This window comes from Dama dama, chromosome 20, assembly GCF_033118175.1.
Source record: "Dama dama isolate Ldn47 chromosome 20, ASM3311817v1, whole genome shotgun sequence".
NCBI lineage: Eukaryota > Metazoa > Chordata > Mammalia > Artiodactyla > Cervidae > Dama > Dama dama.
The window spans coordinates 11119247-11137027 of NC_083700.1; the positions used below are offsets into that span (position 1 = coordinate 11119247).

General features: G+C 52.1%; 2 protein-coding genes across 2 annotated transcripts in view; both read right to left on the reverse strand.

Annotated features, from left to right (window-relative positions):
* Positions 1-248: 248 nt before the first annotated feature.
* On the reverse strand, positions 249-9531 carry CASQ1 (calsequestrin 1). The gene is made up of 11 exons (XM_061119805.1): positions 9253-9531; positions 6897-6981; positions 6044-6144; positions 5732-5843; positions 5318-5391; positions 4854-4984; positions 3636-3681; positions 3212-3266; positions 2891-2991; positions 2036-2110; positions 249-839 (listed from the first exon to the last, which is right to left on the reverse strand). Exons 1-11 carry the CDS (start codon positions 9529-9531, stop codon positions 705-707), a joined length of 1194 nt encoding a protein of 397 aa, XP_060975788.1. The 3' UTR covers positions 249-704.
* A 3775-nt stretch (positions 9532-13306) lies between these two features.
* The window catches only part of ATP1A4 (ATPase Na+/K+ transporting subunit alpha 4), a 31446-nt gene continuing 26971 nt past the window's right edge, over positions 13307-17781 (reverse strand). The window contains exons 19-22 of the mRNA XM_061119806.1: positions 16767-16897; positions 16571-16672; positions 13826-13917; positions 13307-13555 (exon numbers count right to left, since the gene is read on the reverse strand). Of these exons, the coding sequence (XP_060975789.1) occupies positions 13527-13555; positions 13826-13917; positions 16571-16672; positions 16767-16897 (354 nt within the window). The 3' untranslated portion in view covers positions 13307-13526. The remainder of the gene's footprint in view (positions 13556-13825; positions 13918-16570; positions 16673-16766; positions 16898-17781) is intronic.

The following is a 17781-nucleotide window of genomic DNA, read 5'->3' on the forward strand; positions in this document are numbered from 1 at the left end:
GACAGGCCCAGCACTCTCTGTTCTCCCAGAGCCTGACAGTGGTTCTGGAGGAACACCATGTGTTCAGAAAAGCGCTGTTGACTTGCAGCAGATAAATAACCCAAGCTTCTCTGGGGTAACTGTCTGGAGGGAAGAGCCCCACCCCCTTGTGATCACAGTCCCCTGAGAAGGTACCCACACCTGAATCCCCCATCCTCTAGCTGCCTTCCTTCTGCCATAGGGGTGAGACCTCATCAGCAGACACTTGCTAATGTTGCCCCAGATCCTTTATTGAGGTCTCTCATTTGACCCAAATACATTAACAAGAGATTGCTAAAGTTCAGCCCCCAGACACAGTACTCTCCCATCCCTCTGGCCAGGGACAGGACAGTCAGAAGGACAGAGGACTTGAGAGAGTAGGGAGGAGTTGCTCAGGTGGAGGGGACAGAAGAGATGGGAACCCGTAGATATGGTGAGAGGGGAATCACAAGAAAGCATGTAGGGAGTGATGGAAGAAACAAAGAATTGATACAGGGACGTAGTGGGACAGGAAACAGAAGTCAGAGAAGATAGCTGAGCTAGTGTGTCGGGAAATCTCAGCACCTAGCATATAGACCCCAATAAGCCCCATGGCAGAGGACAACCTGGTGTCCCTGGAGGAGCTCGAGGGAGGCGAGGGGAGCAGGAGAAGAGTGGGTGGGGCTGGGAGGCGGCTGCCGCGGCAACTAATCATCATCGTCCTCTTCATCGTCGTCCTCCGTGTTGATCTCGCCCTCCAGCACATCCTCCAGCCAGTCCTCCAGCTCCTCCGCGGAGGGCAGGTCCTCCTCGTCATCCATCTCCATCCACACGCTGTCCGCCTAGGACACGCACAGACTGGGCTCAAAGCTGAGCCTGATTCAGGTCTCCTGACCTGTCCTCCCACTCTCTGGCCTCTGTACACCCTCTGTCCCCTTCTCTGCCTCTGTCACTGGGCAGGAAAACTGTTCTGATGAAGGTCTAGGTTGGAATAGTGACAGCAGGAATAGAAAGAACAGCTGGATCAGCAACTAGACCTTCTCCCTTTGGTCTTTCTTACAAGCTCTTGCTGTGCTGAGCTTCACAAAACAGACCTCTCTATCATGCCCTTGATGCAAAATGACTGGTGACTCTTCACGGCCTGGAGAATAAAGTCAGAAAGTCTCTAGCATTCAAGATTTTCCAAAACCTGCCTCTCTGGCATCATCCTCAGAGATCTCTGGACTCTCAAGCCATAAAATCTGGCTTGCCTTTTCTCAGGCCTGATACTCATTTTCCTTCTTTTTGACCTTTTGCAGTAACTTTTCCATCAGTTTGGAAATAACTTCTCATAATTTTCACTCATAGAACTTCAGTGTATTTAAATTTTTTAGATTTAATTAATTTATTCTTTATTTTTAAAAATTGAGGTATGGTTGATTTACAACAATCTCCACTTTAAACTCTACTCCTTATAAACTCACTCTGATTCACAAGTAGAGGTCACTGATTTCTGCGCCTTCCTGGCATTTTATTTGTATCTCTCCTATAGAGTTTATCAGATTTGGCCTGGTAGTTAATGGAATACCTACTTCACCAGTTAGACTGAGAATTATATGAAAGCAGACTGTGACCTACTCAACTCAACAAATGTTTTTAAAGCATCTGATGTATGTGACAGAGAAGATTTCTGCCTTCTAAAAGCTCAAAGAGTACTGGAAGAGACACACATGACACATAATAGCCATATAAAAGTCATGTTCTCAATGCCAAATGGGCTCTGTGAGGAAGAAAATGATTCCAAATGGGAGATCTGGAAAGACTTCATGGAGAAGAGAGGATTTGAACTGGGCTTTGAAGGACAAGCAGCCAAATTCCAACAGATAAAAGCAGGCAGGAGTGTGTTCAGGGCAGGAATCTTTCCCTCTTTCCAGCCATTAGACTGGGCAGGTCTGATTCCTCTGGGAAGGGCCCTCAATTCCTAGTTAGCAAAGCAGAGAACTAGCTATGCTGGGAAGCAGAGGTGGAGGTCAGCCAGGGATGATGGAAGGAAACTCACGTCAGTAACATTGACGACTCCTATTTGTGGGGCTGACAAGTCGATGTTAAATGTCTTCTCCCAGTATGGAACCAGCTGTGGAGAGACCACATATGGTAAAACTTAATGGAGGCTAGGAATACCTGAGTCCAGGAGGGTGTATGTGAGGGCCAGCAAGGGGGAGACAGAGGACCCTGTGAGCCTGCGGTGGGTGGGGGGGGGCTGGGTCCAGCCACAGTCCCTGAAGGGAACGGGTAGAACTAAGCAGCTGAAGAAAGTAGATATACCAAAAGGAAAGTATCAAGAGGGTCAGCTGGGAACACTGGCCGCTTCCTTCTGAAGAAAACCACAGATAGATAGGAAACCTGCTCTGATCCTGGATCTGCTACTGATTGACGTTGTGACTCAGGGCAAGTCACTTCTCCCTGACCCTCAGTTTCTGCATCTCTAAGGTAATTATAACCAGTAACTGCCATTGGTCCTCATACTTGTGTTTGTTTATCTAGTTCTCTTTTCAACAAAGAATGTTAGGTAACAGAGCCATGCCCCGAGACATGGAGTCTCTGTGCTTTGGTTCTGTGATTATGTACCCCCACATGCAGGGTTAATGTGCCCCCTGCTCCCCCAAACTCTGGATGTCTCTAGAAAGAGCCAGCCCTGGACACCTGAGCTACCTGCTCAGCCTCTGCTCTGGGAATCCTGCGGTTCCCACACGTCCCAACCTGTGTCCTCTCTCTGAGGACGCCCTTGGCCCCCTGAGCATGCAGTAGGGTCCTCCACTGGGAGGCGGGGAATAGGAACTCTGAAACAGAGCCCTGAGGACATGCCACAGGCGAAGGCCCCGCCAGGACAGCAGTGCCCAGCGACGCTTCTTACCAGGGGGAAGTCATCAGGGTCGATCCAGACGATGCTCAGATCAGGATTGTCCGTGTTATCCTGGGCCACGGCCTTGAGTGTCTCTAAGAACTCATAGCCATCTTGGAGGGAACACAGGTGGTAAGGGTGTGGCGGGGCACAGAGCAAACTGGCCTCCAGCTCTCTGCGCCCGCCTCCCATAGCGCCACATGTCTAGCTGGCAAACTGCACGCTGAAAAAACACATCTTGCGTGTTAAAAGCCTACACTTGAGTTCATACCCCGTCTCCCCCTCTCACCAGTGCCCCTGCCTCCCAAATCCAATCCCGTATTCCTTCCTCACCAGGATCAGCTTCCTCTGCAAAGGCCACAATATGGATTCCATCCAGATCGTCCTCCTGTTGAAGGGTGTGGGGAGGAAGACCTTAGCTATACTCCCTCAAGTTACAGAGCCCAGAACAGACCCTAGATCTTCCTTGGACCTGAGTCTTGTGGCAATCTAGCTTCTGAAGCAGGTGTATTCTTCTCACCCACACTCCTCTAGCCAACCCTTCAGCCCCAGAGCTTAGGGCTCCTCCTTTTTCATCTTCATCACGTTCTGTGTGTCCCCCAACCCCTGACACATTCTTCAGAACAGAAACCCTCAACCCTGGCTGGTGCACTGTCTTTCCTACAAGCAAGACGTGAGGAGCAGCAGGACTAGATGTTCCCAGGACTTGAATTCTCCCATGCTCACCCAGGGCCTGGCCCCGTCCAGGGGCACTCACCCAAGTCTCATACATACTCTCAGGCTTCAGTTTCCTCAGGGTTGATCTAGAAGAGAGAGAAAGTCAGTACTCAGCGGGTCGGGACACCCGTGGCTCCAGCGGATCCCTGGAAGCAGAGGCTGCCACGGGGTCACGCCTAGGGCACAGACAGCTAGTAGCCCAGAACAAAGCCATCTGGAAAAGATGAAGCTCTGGGCACCAGGCCCAGATCACTGCATGGTTAAAGCAGGTGGGAGAGCAGAGGGTGGGCCAGGGGACTGGAAAAGAGACTTTTGGGAGAAAGAACTGGACATCTGGATGTTCATTCATTCGTGCACAGATTGAGTGTTGGAGATGTTCTAAACGTTGTGCTAGGTGCTGTGTAGACAGAATTGAACGAGGCCAGCATATTCCTGCCCCGAGGAAGAGAACCATAATCTAGTGGGGGAGAGTGAGAGTAAGCAGTGTTTACAGTGATGAATGGGTGTTCCCAGTTGTGGAGTCCTGTGAAGGAAGAGAATTATGTGTGAGTGTAGGTCAGGGTTTCTCAGCCTCAGCATTTAACCCATTAAATAGCAACAGCACTCTCTTCAACCAAAAGTGTCTCTGCTGCTGCTGTCGCTTCAGTCATGTCCGACTTTGTGCGGCCCCATAGACGGCAGCCCCCCAGGCTCCGCCGTCCCTGGGATTCTCCAGGCAAGAACACTGGAGTGGGTTGCCATTTCCTTCTCCTAAAGTGTCTCTAGACATTGCCAAATACCCCCTGGAGGACAGTCGTCCCCTACCTCACCACTCCCTCCAGCCCTGCTGAGAACCACTGGTGCAGGTAATGTGTGACAAACACCACGGGTCAGAGGTGGCTTAGGATCCCTGTTCTGACACTCCTTGTGGACTGTCCTTAGCTGAGGTTGTTAAAGGATTAAATAGAATAAGAAAGAGAGCACTTCAGAGTTCCTAGCAGACCACAGGCACTCAACACTGGTCTCAGTCCACATCACAGTGAACTGTACAGATTTATGGGGCACCCTCTGTGCCCCATCAGGCTCTGGTTAAGTGCTGGGGTGCAAAGACCATCTGTGCAAGACCATCGGTGCATCAGTGAGCACTGGTCCCCAGAGATGTATTCATCTCCTGGTGAGACCAGGCTCCTGGGCAGCTGCCGTTCCCCTGGCCCATCTCACAGACGTGTTCCTGAGGAGGAGCCCACGCTGCCCAGGGGCTTGCCCCCACGCCCCCTACCTTTTGTGCGCCTCCACGAAGTTGACGATCTCCTCTTCACTGTTGGGCTTGTCTGGGATGGTCACAGGCTCTTCCATGAAGGCCTCGTAGAAATCAATTTCATTCAGCTTTAGGGTCAGCTTCTTTGCCACCTTTTGGGGAAGGGGGTGGGGGAATTGGAGCAGGGGACATGCGGTCAGTGGGGGAAGCAGTATTAATGGAGAGTGTTACGGGGGGAGCCGGTATCAAACAGGGAGTCAGACAACCTGGGCCCTTGTCACTGCTATTGTGACACTGGACTCGTGTCTTAACTTGTCTGGGCTTTGGCTGAACCTGAGAGGGGTGGGTTAGGTCATCTGAAATCTGTGGAGTGGAGGAAGCCTGGGTGGGGTGGCGTGTGTAGGGACGGAGGAGGCCCCCCGTCGACTCTGGGAGGGGGTCTGGAGGGCAGTTGAGAGGAGTGAGGGGGCCTCAGGGCCGCAAACCTTGCTGTCGAAGGTGGCGAAGAAGGGGATGTAGGGATGGAACTCCTCCGCCGCGTCCTCGTAGGCTTTGTAATCTGAGGAGGGAGTGCAGAGTCAGTCTCTGGGGGAACCAGGGTCTGCCAGGGAACCGCCTCTCTCTGTCTCCCCAGTTCTTTGGCAAATGGGTTCACTCTGAGACCCACCCCCTCTAGTTTTCTGAGAAGAGATATGGTGGTGAGGGGGCGGGGAAGGGAAACGCCTTGGTGCCAGTCTGAGAAACTCGCAGAGTGCAGGGAGATCAGAGCAGCCGATGGACCCACCCTGGCAAGAGGGGTGAGGAGGCAGGGGTCTGAGCCAGTGGGTGAAGTGGAGAGGGAGGAGGACAGATGAAATGGGGGGCTGGGAGGGGGACAGTGGAGTCTGAGGGTTACCCACGCTCTGAGTCTTTGTTCTTGAAGTAGCCAATGAGTTTGTTATCATCTTCAATATTCTCAAATGCCTGCAGCTCTCGTTCACCCTCAATCAATTCCACAGGGTCCTCTAGGACCTGGAGGAGCAAGGACATTGAAGGAATTACAGTGAGTCTTTGAACTCTGGCAGAGACAGGGAGAGGGGTCAGGGAGAAAGGGGCTCTCTGTTGGGGAGGAAGGGCTCTCTGTTGCCTTTGTGTGTTTGTGTGTGAGGCTGGAGTTGGTCGGACAGGCACGAGGTCTTTAAGCAAGGCCATTAGGTCCAAGGGTTCCTCACATCAAGCAGAAACTCCACCAGGGTGTCAGCAGAAAACTCGCCATCGTACTCAATGACTTCATCTCCCTTGAAAACATAAACGCTGTCCTCTTCAGTCAGTCCTAGGGAGGGAGCCAGAGGTGGGCCATGATTCCAGCCTTCCCAGATTCCAGGGTCACAGCCCATTCCATAATCCCACTGGACCCTCTCTCCCACCCTTCACCTCCCCTGCCCCCGGCCGTGCTCACCTCCACTGCCTCTTAGCCCCTGCATCCCTGAGGTCCAGCCCCCTGGATTTAGCCTAGGTGGCTAGTCTGGCCCCAGCGGCTCTCCAGAGAGAAACAGGTCAGAGGTGGGTGGAAGGAGAGGACAAAGGGAGATACAGACTCTAGCAAGATGTCTCCCTTTCTCTATTTGCCATAACCAAGGACAGATATTCCTTTTACCGCCTCTGAGAATTCTAGTTGCTAATTCCCAGCCCGGGCCCTTTAACCTTCTGCTATTATTGACCGGATGACTTCATTACTGACCACCCCTCCCCCATCCACATCCGGAGTCCGGTCTCCGGCCTGTGCTGCCCCCTGGCGGCTGGTGCTGTAACATCCGGCCCGCAGCTCTGCGGGTGGGGAGGGGTGGGACGAGGAGCTTGCGGAGGCCTCCCCAGCCGCACTTGTGTTCCCTGATTCCCCCTTTCCTCCAGCACCTAGTCCTGTCTTTAGGTACGTACAAAGAAGGCCACCTCCACCTCTCTCTGAGATCTGAGCATGGTTCTCTGTAAGGAATAAAGGAGAGCCTGGAATCCCCAGCCACACCCCTGCAAATGTCAGCCTTTTCTCCTGTGCCACCTTCCCCTTCCTGCTCCTCCTATGCTTACCTAGTTTCTTGGCTACAGCAGCGTCCTTCTCAGAGTCCACCATCCCGAAGCCAACACCCTTGTCCTCTAGGACTTGGGCTGCTAACTGAAGGGAGAGTTAGGGTTAAAATCAGCCCCTGAAAGTCTTAATAACCACTAGTTCCCATCTCTTTCTTTTGAGTTGGGTCATTGGGGATTCTGGGACTATGAGGCCTTGATGCTGTTCCAGGACCCAGGATATCTCTACTTTCCCTTCTACCCCACCCGCCCTCCCATTTTTTTTCTTTTTTTTTTTCTTTTGGTCTTTGGTTCAAATTTAATCCTTGAACACTTATTGCTCACTTATTGTTGTTTAGGCGCTAAGTCCTGTCCGACTCTACGACCCCATGGACTGTAGCCCACCAGCCTCCTCTGTCCATGGGATTTCCCAGGCAAGAATACTGGAGTGGGTTGCCATTTCTTTCTCCAGAGGATCTTCCCCACCCAGGGATCGAATCTGCGTCTCCTGCTTGGCAGGTGGATTCTTTACCGTTGAGTTACCTGGGAAGCCTGTTGCTCATTTACAGTGCGCTTATTATGGTGAACTTGAAGGCACTGTGCATGTACTTATGGGTTCCTTAGGGATGCTGAGGGATCTGACTTCAGAATGCCTGGGGCCCTTCCCTCCTTCAGAGCTGAGCCCTGTCCTCCATACTAAGGCCATACTAAGGCCTCCATACTAAGGCCATCAGTGTGGGGGTGATGTTCTGCGCCCCTTGGATTCTTCTGAGTGACTCCCAATGGGGAGAATTTTAGAGAGAAAGGGTGGTGATGGGGTCTGTTCATGTTGCGGAGGAGTGGGGAGAGATGGAGAGCCAAGAGCAGAGGTCACTGGGGCAAACGCTGGTTACCCTCAGAGGCAAAGAGACTGACAAAGAGGCTAGAGGTGAAATAGGCCTGTCTTTCCTCAATGCAATGGGACTTTGCTTTTCACTGTCCACTTCAGCCTGTCCTTAGGCTATGGAGTGTCAGCCCTAGGTCCCTGTCCCTGGGCCCCGCCCACCCCACCCCCTCCCGCCAGGTTCTCAAGCCTGATGCACTCTGCATTGGGGCAGCTTGCAGCTTTACCCCACCTTTACCCATCTGAGTACCCGAGTCTGTGCTCAGATTCTCAGGAGGACAGGGCAGGGAGACGGTTGGAAGGTGGATGGCCAGGGATGCTGAGCACTCAAGATAAAAATACTCAGCTCATTAATCAGATGGCAGGTTCCAGCATACGGCAGGGGCGCACAGAAATGAGAGCCTGCAATCCTGGTGTCTTGCCCTGAAATACTCCAAGCCCTGGGCAAGCTGGGGCCTCTATGTGCTGCCAAGCTAGAGGAGGGGCTGCAGCAGCTTGGACAAGGAGACTCCAACACATCCCGGCTCCTGGAGGGCTCTGTGACCAAGTCTCCAATCATTTACAAACACGGGCTTTTTTCTTGTAACAATAGGCCCTCTCTGCTTTATGCCCGAGGTCAGCTAGCGGGTGAGGAGAGTCTTCCCACAAAGACAATTTGGGGAAGGCATGGTGAAGCTGCCTCCAAACACAAGAATTTTCCAGTCGGCGTGCCCAGCTTGATTCAGTAGGGGCAGATGGGATGGGGGAGGGGAGAGGGGCCTGAGAGGCCAGTGGGAGGCATGGTGGGCTCCTTACACCTTTAGCTGTGAAATCAGTGACATGCTGGCTGCCCAGATGGCTCAGTGGTAAAGAATCTGCCTGCCAAGCAGGAGATGTGGGTTCCATCCCTGGGTCGGGAAGGTCCTTTGGAGAAGGAAATGACAACCTACTCCAGTATCTTGCCTGGGAAATCCCATGGACAGAGGAGGCTGGTGGGCTACAGTCCACGGGGTCACAAAAGAGTCAGACACAACTTAGCGACTAAACAATGACATGCAAATAAAATGTCAATGACATTTGTATTTATACCGTTTGGAACTCTTTGGGGTGCAGCCCCTAAAGTGTATAGAGAACGGGCACGTTCTGGCTAGGATGGTAGATTTGGGGGTGCACTGCAATTCCTTTCCTTCCCGTGAAGAAATTCTCTTTTCCTTTTTTGCCCCCCTTCCAAGGTCACCCCAGTCCTAGCCAAACCTAGTACTACCAGCCTCCTCTAGCATGGAGGAGAGATTCTCCTTTCCTAACATTGCCTGACTACAGGGGTACTTTGGGGTTCCTGAATCTCTCTCTCTTTGGGCCAAGGTCATATGCCACTTGTGTCCTGTTAGTGGAAGCAGGATCCTGCTGCACTGCCTCTCCCCGCAATCCCACCCTCAAAGATCCATGTGGCGTTGTAGGAGAGAGGGGTGCAGAGAGGGGCTGAGCCTGCTCTGCCAGCCTGCAGACCCCGCCACTCACCTCCAGGATCAGCTCCTCCATCTCAAACTGTCTTTGTGAGGCCTTGTCGTCCTCGGGGGGTTCGTGGTAGAGCAGCGCCAGCACCTCGTACTTCTTGAACACATTCTTGTAGTTCTTTGCGTTGACATTGACCACACGGTCCACACCGTCATACTGAGGGAAGTCGAGCCCTTCCTCCCCCTGCACCCCTGACTTGGGTGACCCTAGCACCAGCAGCAACATCAGTGCCAGCCGAAGGCCGGGCACAGCTCTGGCCCCCATCCTGTCTGCAGCGCTCATGGAGGTAGTGGGATCTGTGTTGGTGCGTCTCGTCTAGAAGAGGTTAGCTGGGGTAGGGAGGGGGCCCCTGGGTCCCAAATCCTGAGCTGGGGGCTCACAGTGGGGGCGGGGCGGGGAATGGCCCAGAGCAGTGGACAGAGGACACTGCCGGTCCTGGAGAAACTGCCGACAGAGCCAAGAGAAAAAGGGTCCGGAGGAGGACTAGGAGCAGGGGGCGGGGAGGGAACCGGAGCTGCCCCTGGGGTTGGCACCCTCGGCCCCCACCTGGTCCTGTCTAAATATGGCTCCAGGATTGGCAGGGGAGATGGATAACCTTCTGAGGCCAGGGCGGCTCCACGAGGGCCGGGATCCTCCTACCTCCACCACCTCTCCCCCAGGCCCCGGGAGCCTCCTTCCCCTCCCCCGCACCCAATGTCCAGGGCTCCTCAGCCCCCGTCCCCACACGGGCCTAAGAGCTCATCACCATATTAAGAAAGGAAAAAGCTGGAGCTAAAAATAAGATGAGATGAGTCGGAGGTAAATGAAGCTGGGGCTGGGGGAGGGAAGGCTTGGGGTAATTAGGGAGAGTTGAGGGAGGGCGAGGGTGCTCAGCGGGAAGCTGGGCTGCAGACGAGGTGGTCTTCCGGGTCAGAGGTTGGACTGGTGATACATTCGTAAAGGAGGGACAAGTGCGGTGTTGCCTCTGAGTCCTAAAACCTGGGGCTCTCCTCGGGGTCAGGTCTGTTTGTTTGATCCTGTGGAGGAAGGCGGGGAGTACAAGAGCAATCCAGGCTGCAGGAAAGAGACCCCCTGCACTTCCCTTTAAAGAACCAAGACCAAGGGTGAGATCATTCCCCAATAAAAGATGGAGCGGCGTCCAGGACCGGCGCCCTGGCTCCGCTCCAGCCAGTTTCCTTTGCTTCACTCAACACTCCTAACTGGAGAATGCAGGGGAAGGACGGGGCGTGGGGCGTGAAGTGCTGGCCCACAGCCGCCCTGGGAGATGCGGATCTGGGGCTTCTCTGCCCACGGCCCTGAGATGAGAAGGAGAGTCTTTCGGCTGTGGCCTCCCGCTGGTGCTCTCTACTTTGATCCTATGGGACTGGTTTTCTAGGGCACGGTGGAAAGGAGGCTTCCCCAGGATGAATGATTCCGAGGAAAGCAAGTTGCGACTACTCATTCCTACGTCTTTGACAAGACAAAAAGGACCAGGTATAAAGAATAGGGGGAAAAAATTAACACTGGGGAAACATGAGGAGGTGGGGCCCGGAACCAAGGATGTTGATTAATTCTGTGCACTAAGCGTCAAAGCAGAGCTGGGAGGGTGGGCCTCTCACTTCCTAGATCCCAGCTTGGGGGTGAGGGCAGAGTGGGTGAGTCCAACTCTGGGTACCTTGCAGGAGGGACCCTTTTCATGGCCCCACCACCACCCAGGGCTCACGCTCAGGTAAGCCGAGGCACAAGGGAGGCCAGAGAGAGGCTAGCTAGATTGAAGTCAGAAGCCTCCAGCCCTGCCCTGAGGTATCTCTGACGTTGGACGGGCACGTGTGTGTTTTGCACCATGAAATTATGTTAGAGGAGGAATTTTTCCACTCTCCCGTAGGGCAGACCTTACACAGCTAAGCAAGGAAGGCCAGGAAAATATCTCAGGAACGTGGCAGGAGTGCATCCAAGAGAGACATCTGTCGTTGGAGCAGGAGGGGCCAGATGTAGCTAAGCAGGGCATGTTGGAGCTGGAGAGACCCCAGAACGCATCTCCTGGAGCCGGGGAGGCGACCGTCGGAGCAAAGACCACGGAGAGAAGGGCAGACCCACCCAGATATCCACGACCAGATGATGTCCAGCCCCGACTCCTGCTGTGCGCACTCTGGGGGTGGGGGTGGGGGACACCGAGACAGAGACACTGGGACGTTAGACTCAGTTCGTCCTGAATCTGACCTCTCGTACCCCCGGGTGTGAGCTGGGATGAAAAGGTGCCCCAGGCCTGCCCCGTTCTCCCCTCCTCTCCTGCAGTCACCAGGCTGCTTCTTCCTGGCCTGCTCCCCCTGCTTGCCCCTGGCTCTCCAGGGACACCCGGGGCCCTTCCAGCAGCTGCACGGCTCCTCTCCGCCCTGTTCTCCTTTCTGATGCCTTCCTCTCTGCTTTCTACTCAAGCCCTTTCCCTCTAGGCCCCTGCCTTCAGGCTCAGCCACTGGTATCAAATGACCCTAAGTTGGGGCCTCTGTATTTTTAACCCACCAGACACCCGAAGCTCCTGCTACTGAAACCTGAGGAGCTGGTTTCACACTCCCCTCTCCCTGCCTCACACTCACACACACACACACACACACACACACACACACACACACACACAGCCTGGCCCCTCTGTCTCCCAGGGTCTGGTTCAGCCCTGTCAGCAGCGGGGAGGGACCCCAGACTGATACAGCCCTGTCCCCAGGAGACCTTGTGTTGGAGGAGAGGGGAGCAGGTGGGAGAGAGACCTTTGAGGAGGCGTGCCCAGCGTAGGGGGAAGGTGGCTGGTGTCCCTTACAGACGGGCCTTCTCTTTGCTAGCCCACAGCCTCTCATCCTCCAGATTCCACGGCCCTTCCTCCATCACTAACCTACTTTTTTTTTTTTTTTTTTCTTTTTCATGATGCATTTGTAGATTATTGGCCCAGCCTTCATTGTAAGACTAGCCTGAAAAGTGGTTAAGGGCACAAGTTCTGGAATCAGAATCATCTAAAAAACCGGGTCGGGTGGTAAGAATGTGTTTGTTGTACGGATTAATGGATGATGTGACTAAGGCCTTTGTCCACTGCCAGACATAATGTGCAGTCACTTAACACATGTGCTTTGTTTTTGGTGACAGTCTACGATTTCCCCCAGCTTTTCTCAGCATTTCTCTCTCTGTCTCTCTGCTTTTTGGCATAGCCAACTCTCTCCTCTAAAAAAAGCCTCAGAGTGAACCGATCCCCAGGGCCGAGTAGACCAGCTCACAGAGCAAAAGCCAGCTGGTGGGTGAAGAGGAAGGAAGAGCTGCCGCCAAGGGTGGGCAGAAGAGAAAGCTCCTGGGGACTCCACCGTGACCTGAGATGCAGCAAGTGCCAGGCTCAGGCTCAGAGGCCAGGCTTTGGGGAACGGCCATCACCTGTGTTGAGCTGGAGCATGAACGGGCGGGTGCCATGCCTGAAGCAAAGGCTACAGGCATCCAGACAGCATTGTTTCAGTCTCTGCCGCAAGGCTACGCCAGGGAAAATGGCCAAGGGATGGGATAGGGTCGAGGTGCCCTGATAACTAGGGCCGAGGGCAGGGACACCAGATCATCCTCGGAGGTGGGGGGGCCCCCACAGTCACCTCGCACCACGTGGCCCCTTCCAAATCTTTTAACCTCTCCGGACCTCCTGTCCTTCATGATGAAATAAGGTGTCTTCTAGCATGAAGGTTCTACGAGTCTGTAAGTTATCTGAGGAACTGAGTGGGCGCTGTGGCCCCTCTATAAGATGTGGCTTCCCGCTCCTCTCTCATCCCCTCCATTTCTCTGATCCCAGCTTGACTTGTCCTGTCCTTGCTATCAGTTGAGTTGGAGAGTAACTTTGAGGGGATACCCTCAGCGGGCAAGGATGCTTGATTCTGATCCCTTCCCAGCCTGGCCGCTGAAAGACTCCCCCTGCCCGGCTACCATGAGTGAAGATCTAGGGAGAGAGCATCTCCAAAAACCAAATGCGACACATCCAGGAGCTGAGGGCTGTTGCAGATGTTTACTCTCTAGACTGGTTACTGAGCCCCTCGCTGGGCTCCAGGAAGACACAGGCTGGGCTTCCCCTCACCCCCACCTCATCTCCTTCTCCTACTCATGGTGCCATCAACCCAGCCCTAGGATTGCCTGTCTCTCTTGTCCAACGTTCTTCCTCTTGGCATCTCTCTGCCCCAACTAATACGCTCTCTCAGATGTTTTCCCAAACTCGTTACCTCTAAAGCTCCCCCACCTGGCCCTCAGAACACCCCGATGGCATGTGAGCTCTTCCTCTCTGGGGGTTAGTAGTAGGTTTCCTTCTCCACCCAGCCTGTGGAAGAGAAGAGACCAGAGTGAATGGGGAGGGGGGGGGGGGAGGCATCAAGGGGAGCAAGACAGAAGGTGAGCCAGGATAGGGTGGGAGGCCTGAGAGGGGAAGGCAGGGCCCCACGGATTGGAAGCGGCAGCGTGGTGGGGTCAAGGGCTAGAGGGCAGAGCCCAGGCACTGCATCGGCCAGGCAGTGAGCTGGGGAGAGGGGCCATGGGGCTGCAGGAACCGTCTGCGATGGGACAGTCAGGCCAAGGTGCAGGGGAGCCTCACCGCCAGGATGACGGCGAATGATGAATCTTCTCGTTTCATCATACACAAAGATGAGGAGGCTGTAGGGAGTGGCACACAGCCACCAGGTTATCCTGCAGAGAGGAAAGCGTGTCAGCAGAGGAGGGAGTCGAGGGGCGTGAGAAAGGCAGGGGTAGAGGGCGTGGCTGGGAACCGAGTGTTCTGTTTATTGTGTGTGTAGGGTAAGGGGGTTAGAGAAGGTGGGTTCGAGGTTCGGAAAAAGGAGACCGGCGCTTTACAGGAACAGATCACCTTTGGTGAGGCGAGAAGGGGCAGCAGTCAGATCAGTGAGCTGCCGCACTAACCCCAGAAAAGTAAGTGTATATAGGCTTGTATGTGGAAATCTACTGTCTTAAGGGGGCCTGTTCTTCTCCAAGGTTGTTCAGAGTAGTTATTTCTCAAATGGCTGGGGCAAGGAATTCTGGAGAGTGGCCAGAGGCTGGGCCGGCTGGGAGCTGGGCGTGTCAACCTTAATGTCCATTTTTTTCTTCAGGTGAGAGAGAGAGAGTTCTTTGTTTTGCATAGGATGGTGGGGAGGACCGGAGGGGCATTTTAACTCCAGGCTGTTCTGAGCCCTGTAACTTTCCTTCAGCGTGGAAGGTTGATTCCTACCTTTTGAGGACGTCAGAGCCTGGAGACTGAGGGGGGAGGGTCCAGGACGGGAACGTAAAACGCCAATGACCACAGAGTGGGATAAATGCCATACAAGAAGTATATGCAGTGTTCATGGAGATTATATACTGACTTTCGTGGAGCCACTGAGGGAGACCCCCCCCTTTGCTTTCCGGGTTCTCTAGCTCTTGTACCCACAAGCAGGATGGTCTGTCTTAGGCTAGATGTGGGGGATATCTTGCCAGGGAATATATATACTCCTCCATAGTGCACAGATGGGGAAATCTTTTTCTTCCTGAATCTCTTCAATAGACCAAGGAGCTGACTCCAGAGAGGGGTTGGGTCAGAACCACATGTGTCCCTTGGAGGATAGAGAGATGGCCTAGACCAGCACTGTCTGATAGAAATATACTGTAAGCCACATGTGAAGTTTATATTTGCTAGTAGCCACGTGAAAATGAAACAAGTGAAGTTATTTTAATAATGTATTTTATTTAGCCCCAAATATCCAAAAGATTATTGTTTCAACACATAATCAATACAAACATAATTAATTAGTTATTTTACCTCCTTTTTTATCCCCAGCCCTTGAGATCCAGTGAGTATTTTACATGGACAGTGTGTCTCAAGGAAGACACATTTTTGGTGGAAAATGTAGTCCAACCAAAACAATAAAGTTGTATTTAATAGGGGAGTCGGAGGGAGTGGGGCAAAAAAAAAAAGTTGTATTTAATAGAAAAATATTTGACAGTGCTTTAGTTTTTAACTTTCAGTAGACTAAAATTATAAATTCAGTTTCTCAATCTCACTAGCCATGTTTCCAGAGCTCAATAGTTGCATAAGGATGTGTCTACCATGTTGGTTCATGTTGGCTAGGCCATGGTTCATTATGTGTGCACACACACTGCCTTCAGCCAGTATAAACAGTTAGATATATACAGTCATGCAGCCATTCAGCAACTATTGTCGTGTCTACTCTGTGTGCTAGGTCCGGGGGAAGTAAACTGAAGACATGACGGTCTTTGATCTCAAGAAGCTCAAGTGATTGGGGAAAAGAGATAAACACACAAAATGAAAGACAAACACAAAATAAATAATCACAGTATTAGGTGGTGAGTTTTATGGTCAAGGTTTATACACAGTGTTTGGGAGCATGGTTAATGCCCAACCACATTTACTAGCATTTATATGTTGAGATTAATAGCAACATCAGCTGAGCTACTGTTAGCAAAGTGCCCCCCAGGGCCCAAGTGCCATGCTCCATGTACTGTATGCATCTCTACATATAATTCTCAGAACAGTCTGCCAGATGTGTGTTATTGAGACTTTGCTGTGAAGCTGAGGCTCAGAGAGGTTACCAACTTGTCCAAGATCATAGAATAATATATAGTACAGTTGAAATTCAAACCTGGAATTGTCAGCATCTAAGGGCAGTGCCAATATCTTAGTAAACATTAATTTAGCAGCTACAGAATGCAAAGCATCATGTAAAACACTGCAAGGGACAGAAAGGTGAGCAAAATGTATAAACACGTAGAAAATCAGTTGGGAGAATACACACTAAATCATTAATAGAGGCTACCAATATTGAGTTGGGGGAAGGGGGAGTGAAATGGGAGTTTTGGTTTTTTCTCTATAAAACTGTTAAATGAAAAAATTTCATAAGCATATGCTAATATAAAAAATGAAAACCTAGGACTTGAACCAAACAAGGCACCAGATAGTGAGAATATCAGTGTGCCCACTCACATACACACATACGTATGAAAACATATTTGCAGAAGTACCGCAAAATCAGCCTTGCATAGATTAGGCTATTTAATGATTGCATCAGTTCCGAGCAGTGTGTAGCCTGGGACAGCTATACCATGCATTATTATAGAAGAGAAACCACTCTGTTAAGCACTGGTGAGTCCACTGAATTTGCATGTCTGGTGAGTGCAATCACTCATTCCTAATCCCTCCTCAAATAAGGTGTTTACGGGAGCACAGGCGGTCCTCTCTACACCACTGAGTGCCGCCTGCCCCGCTGGACTTCCCACTCACCCGCACTTCCTCCCACGTGCTTGCCCTGTGCCCAGAGCAGCCTCGCCCTGCCCCCCGCCCCTTACTCACTTGAGTGGGTACATTCGCAGGGCCACGTCCATGCCTGGAGTGTAGGACAGAAAAGCGGCCAGGATTGTCTCCTCTAGGATCCCAAATATGAGGATCTTGTTTCTGAGAGGAAATGTTTATGGGGGTGAGAGAGATGCAGAGGGAGAGGTAGGGGGTGCAGTCTGGGGCAGGGCTGGGGCTGGTGGGTGGCGCTCACTTCATGCCCTGCTGGAAGATTGAGTTGCGGCGGGTCTTACAGATGATGAGGTCAGCCCACTGCACGATCACGATGCTGACAAAGAAGGCCGTGTGGCAGGTGAACTCCAGCACCTTCCGCTGCTCATAGGTCTAGGGAAAGATGGGCAGAGGGGAGCCATCAGCGCCAGGAGGGATTCAGCTATGCCTCAAAGGCTGCTTCTTTCTCCTGCCTTCCCAGACCCCAAGGCTGAATTAGGTCCCCTCTTTAGATTCCCACAGCCCTTCTCACATATCTCTGTCCTAGCACTTTACACTTTGTGTTGTGTGTTTATGTTTTCCTTATCTGATTGAGAGCCCCTCAAGGGCAAGCACCTTGTCATGTTTATCTGTGTCCTCCCTTCCCAAGCTTTGTTCACTGAGTGGCTGGTAGTATGGCTCATAAATATTTACTAAGTTAATAAGAAGAGTGGTGTAAAAGAAGGGGGACTCAAGAGGAAAGCAGAGTCTGAGGAAACAGGTAAGGAAGATGGGACTCTAGGGAATCTGCATGCAGAGGGGAAGGGATACCCGAAGAGTGGTCCCAGATGGGAGGCATTCACTCATCCGTTCATTCATTCTTTCATTCACATTTTGCACAGAAGGAAGTTAGAGTCCAGTGGGGAAGATAAATATGCGATGTCAGCACAGTGGGTGGGTTATAAGAGGGACATCACAGAGGGCTATGCAAGCACAGGAGAGGTGCATTTAAATTAGATTGGAGAAAAAGTCCATTAAAAAAAAACAACAGCATGTTTGTGGGACTTCCTTGACTGTCCAGTGGTTAAGACTTCACCTTCCAATGCATGGGGGTGTGGGTTCAACCTCTGGTTGGGGAGCTAAGATCCCATGTGCCTCACGGGCAAAAAACCAAAACAAAAACAAGAGAAGCAATATTGTAACAAACTCAATAGAGACTTTAAAAAGTGGTCAACATCAAATGAAATCTTTCAAAAAAAATAGCATGTTTATAAATAACTTGTAGCTCGAATAAAAAA

Coding starts and splice junctions, on each gene's coding strand:
- CASQ1 (XM_061119805.1), bottom strand. CDS start 9,531: ATGAGCGCTGCAGACAGGATGGGGGCCAGAGCTGTGCCCGGCCTTCGG. Junction 5,392..5,731: donor CAAGAACAAAGACTCAGAGC/GTGGGTAACCCT, acceptor CTCCCTCCTCAG/ATTACAAAGCCTACGAGGAC. Junction 2,992..3,211: donor TGCAGAGGAAGCTGATCCTG/GTGAGGAAGGAA, acceptor GTTCCCTCCAAG/ATGGCTATGAGTTCTTAGAG.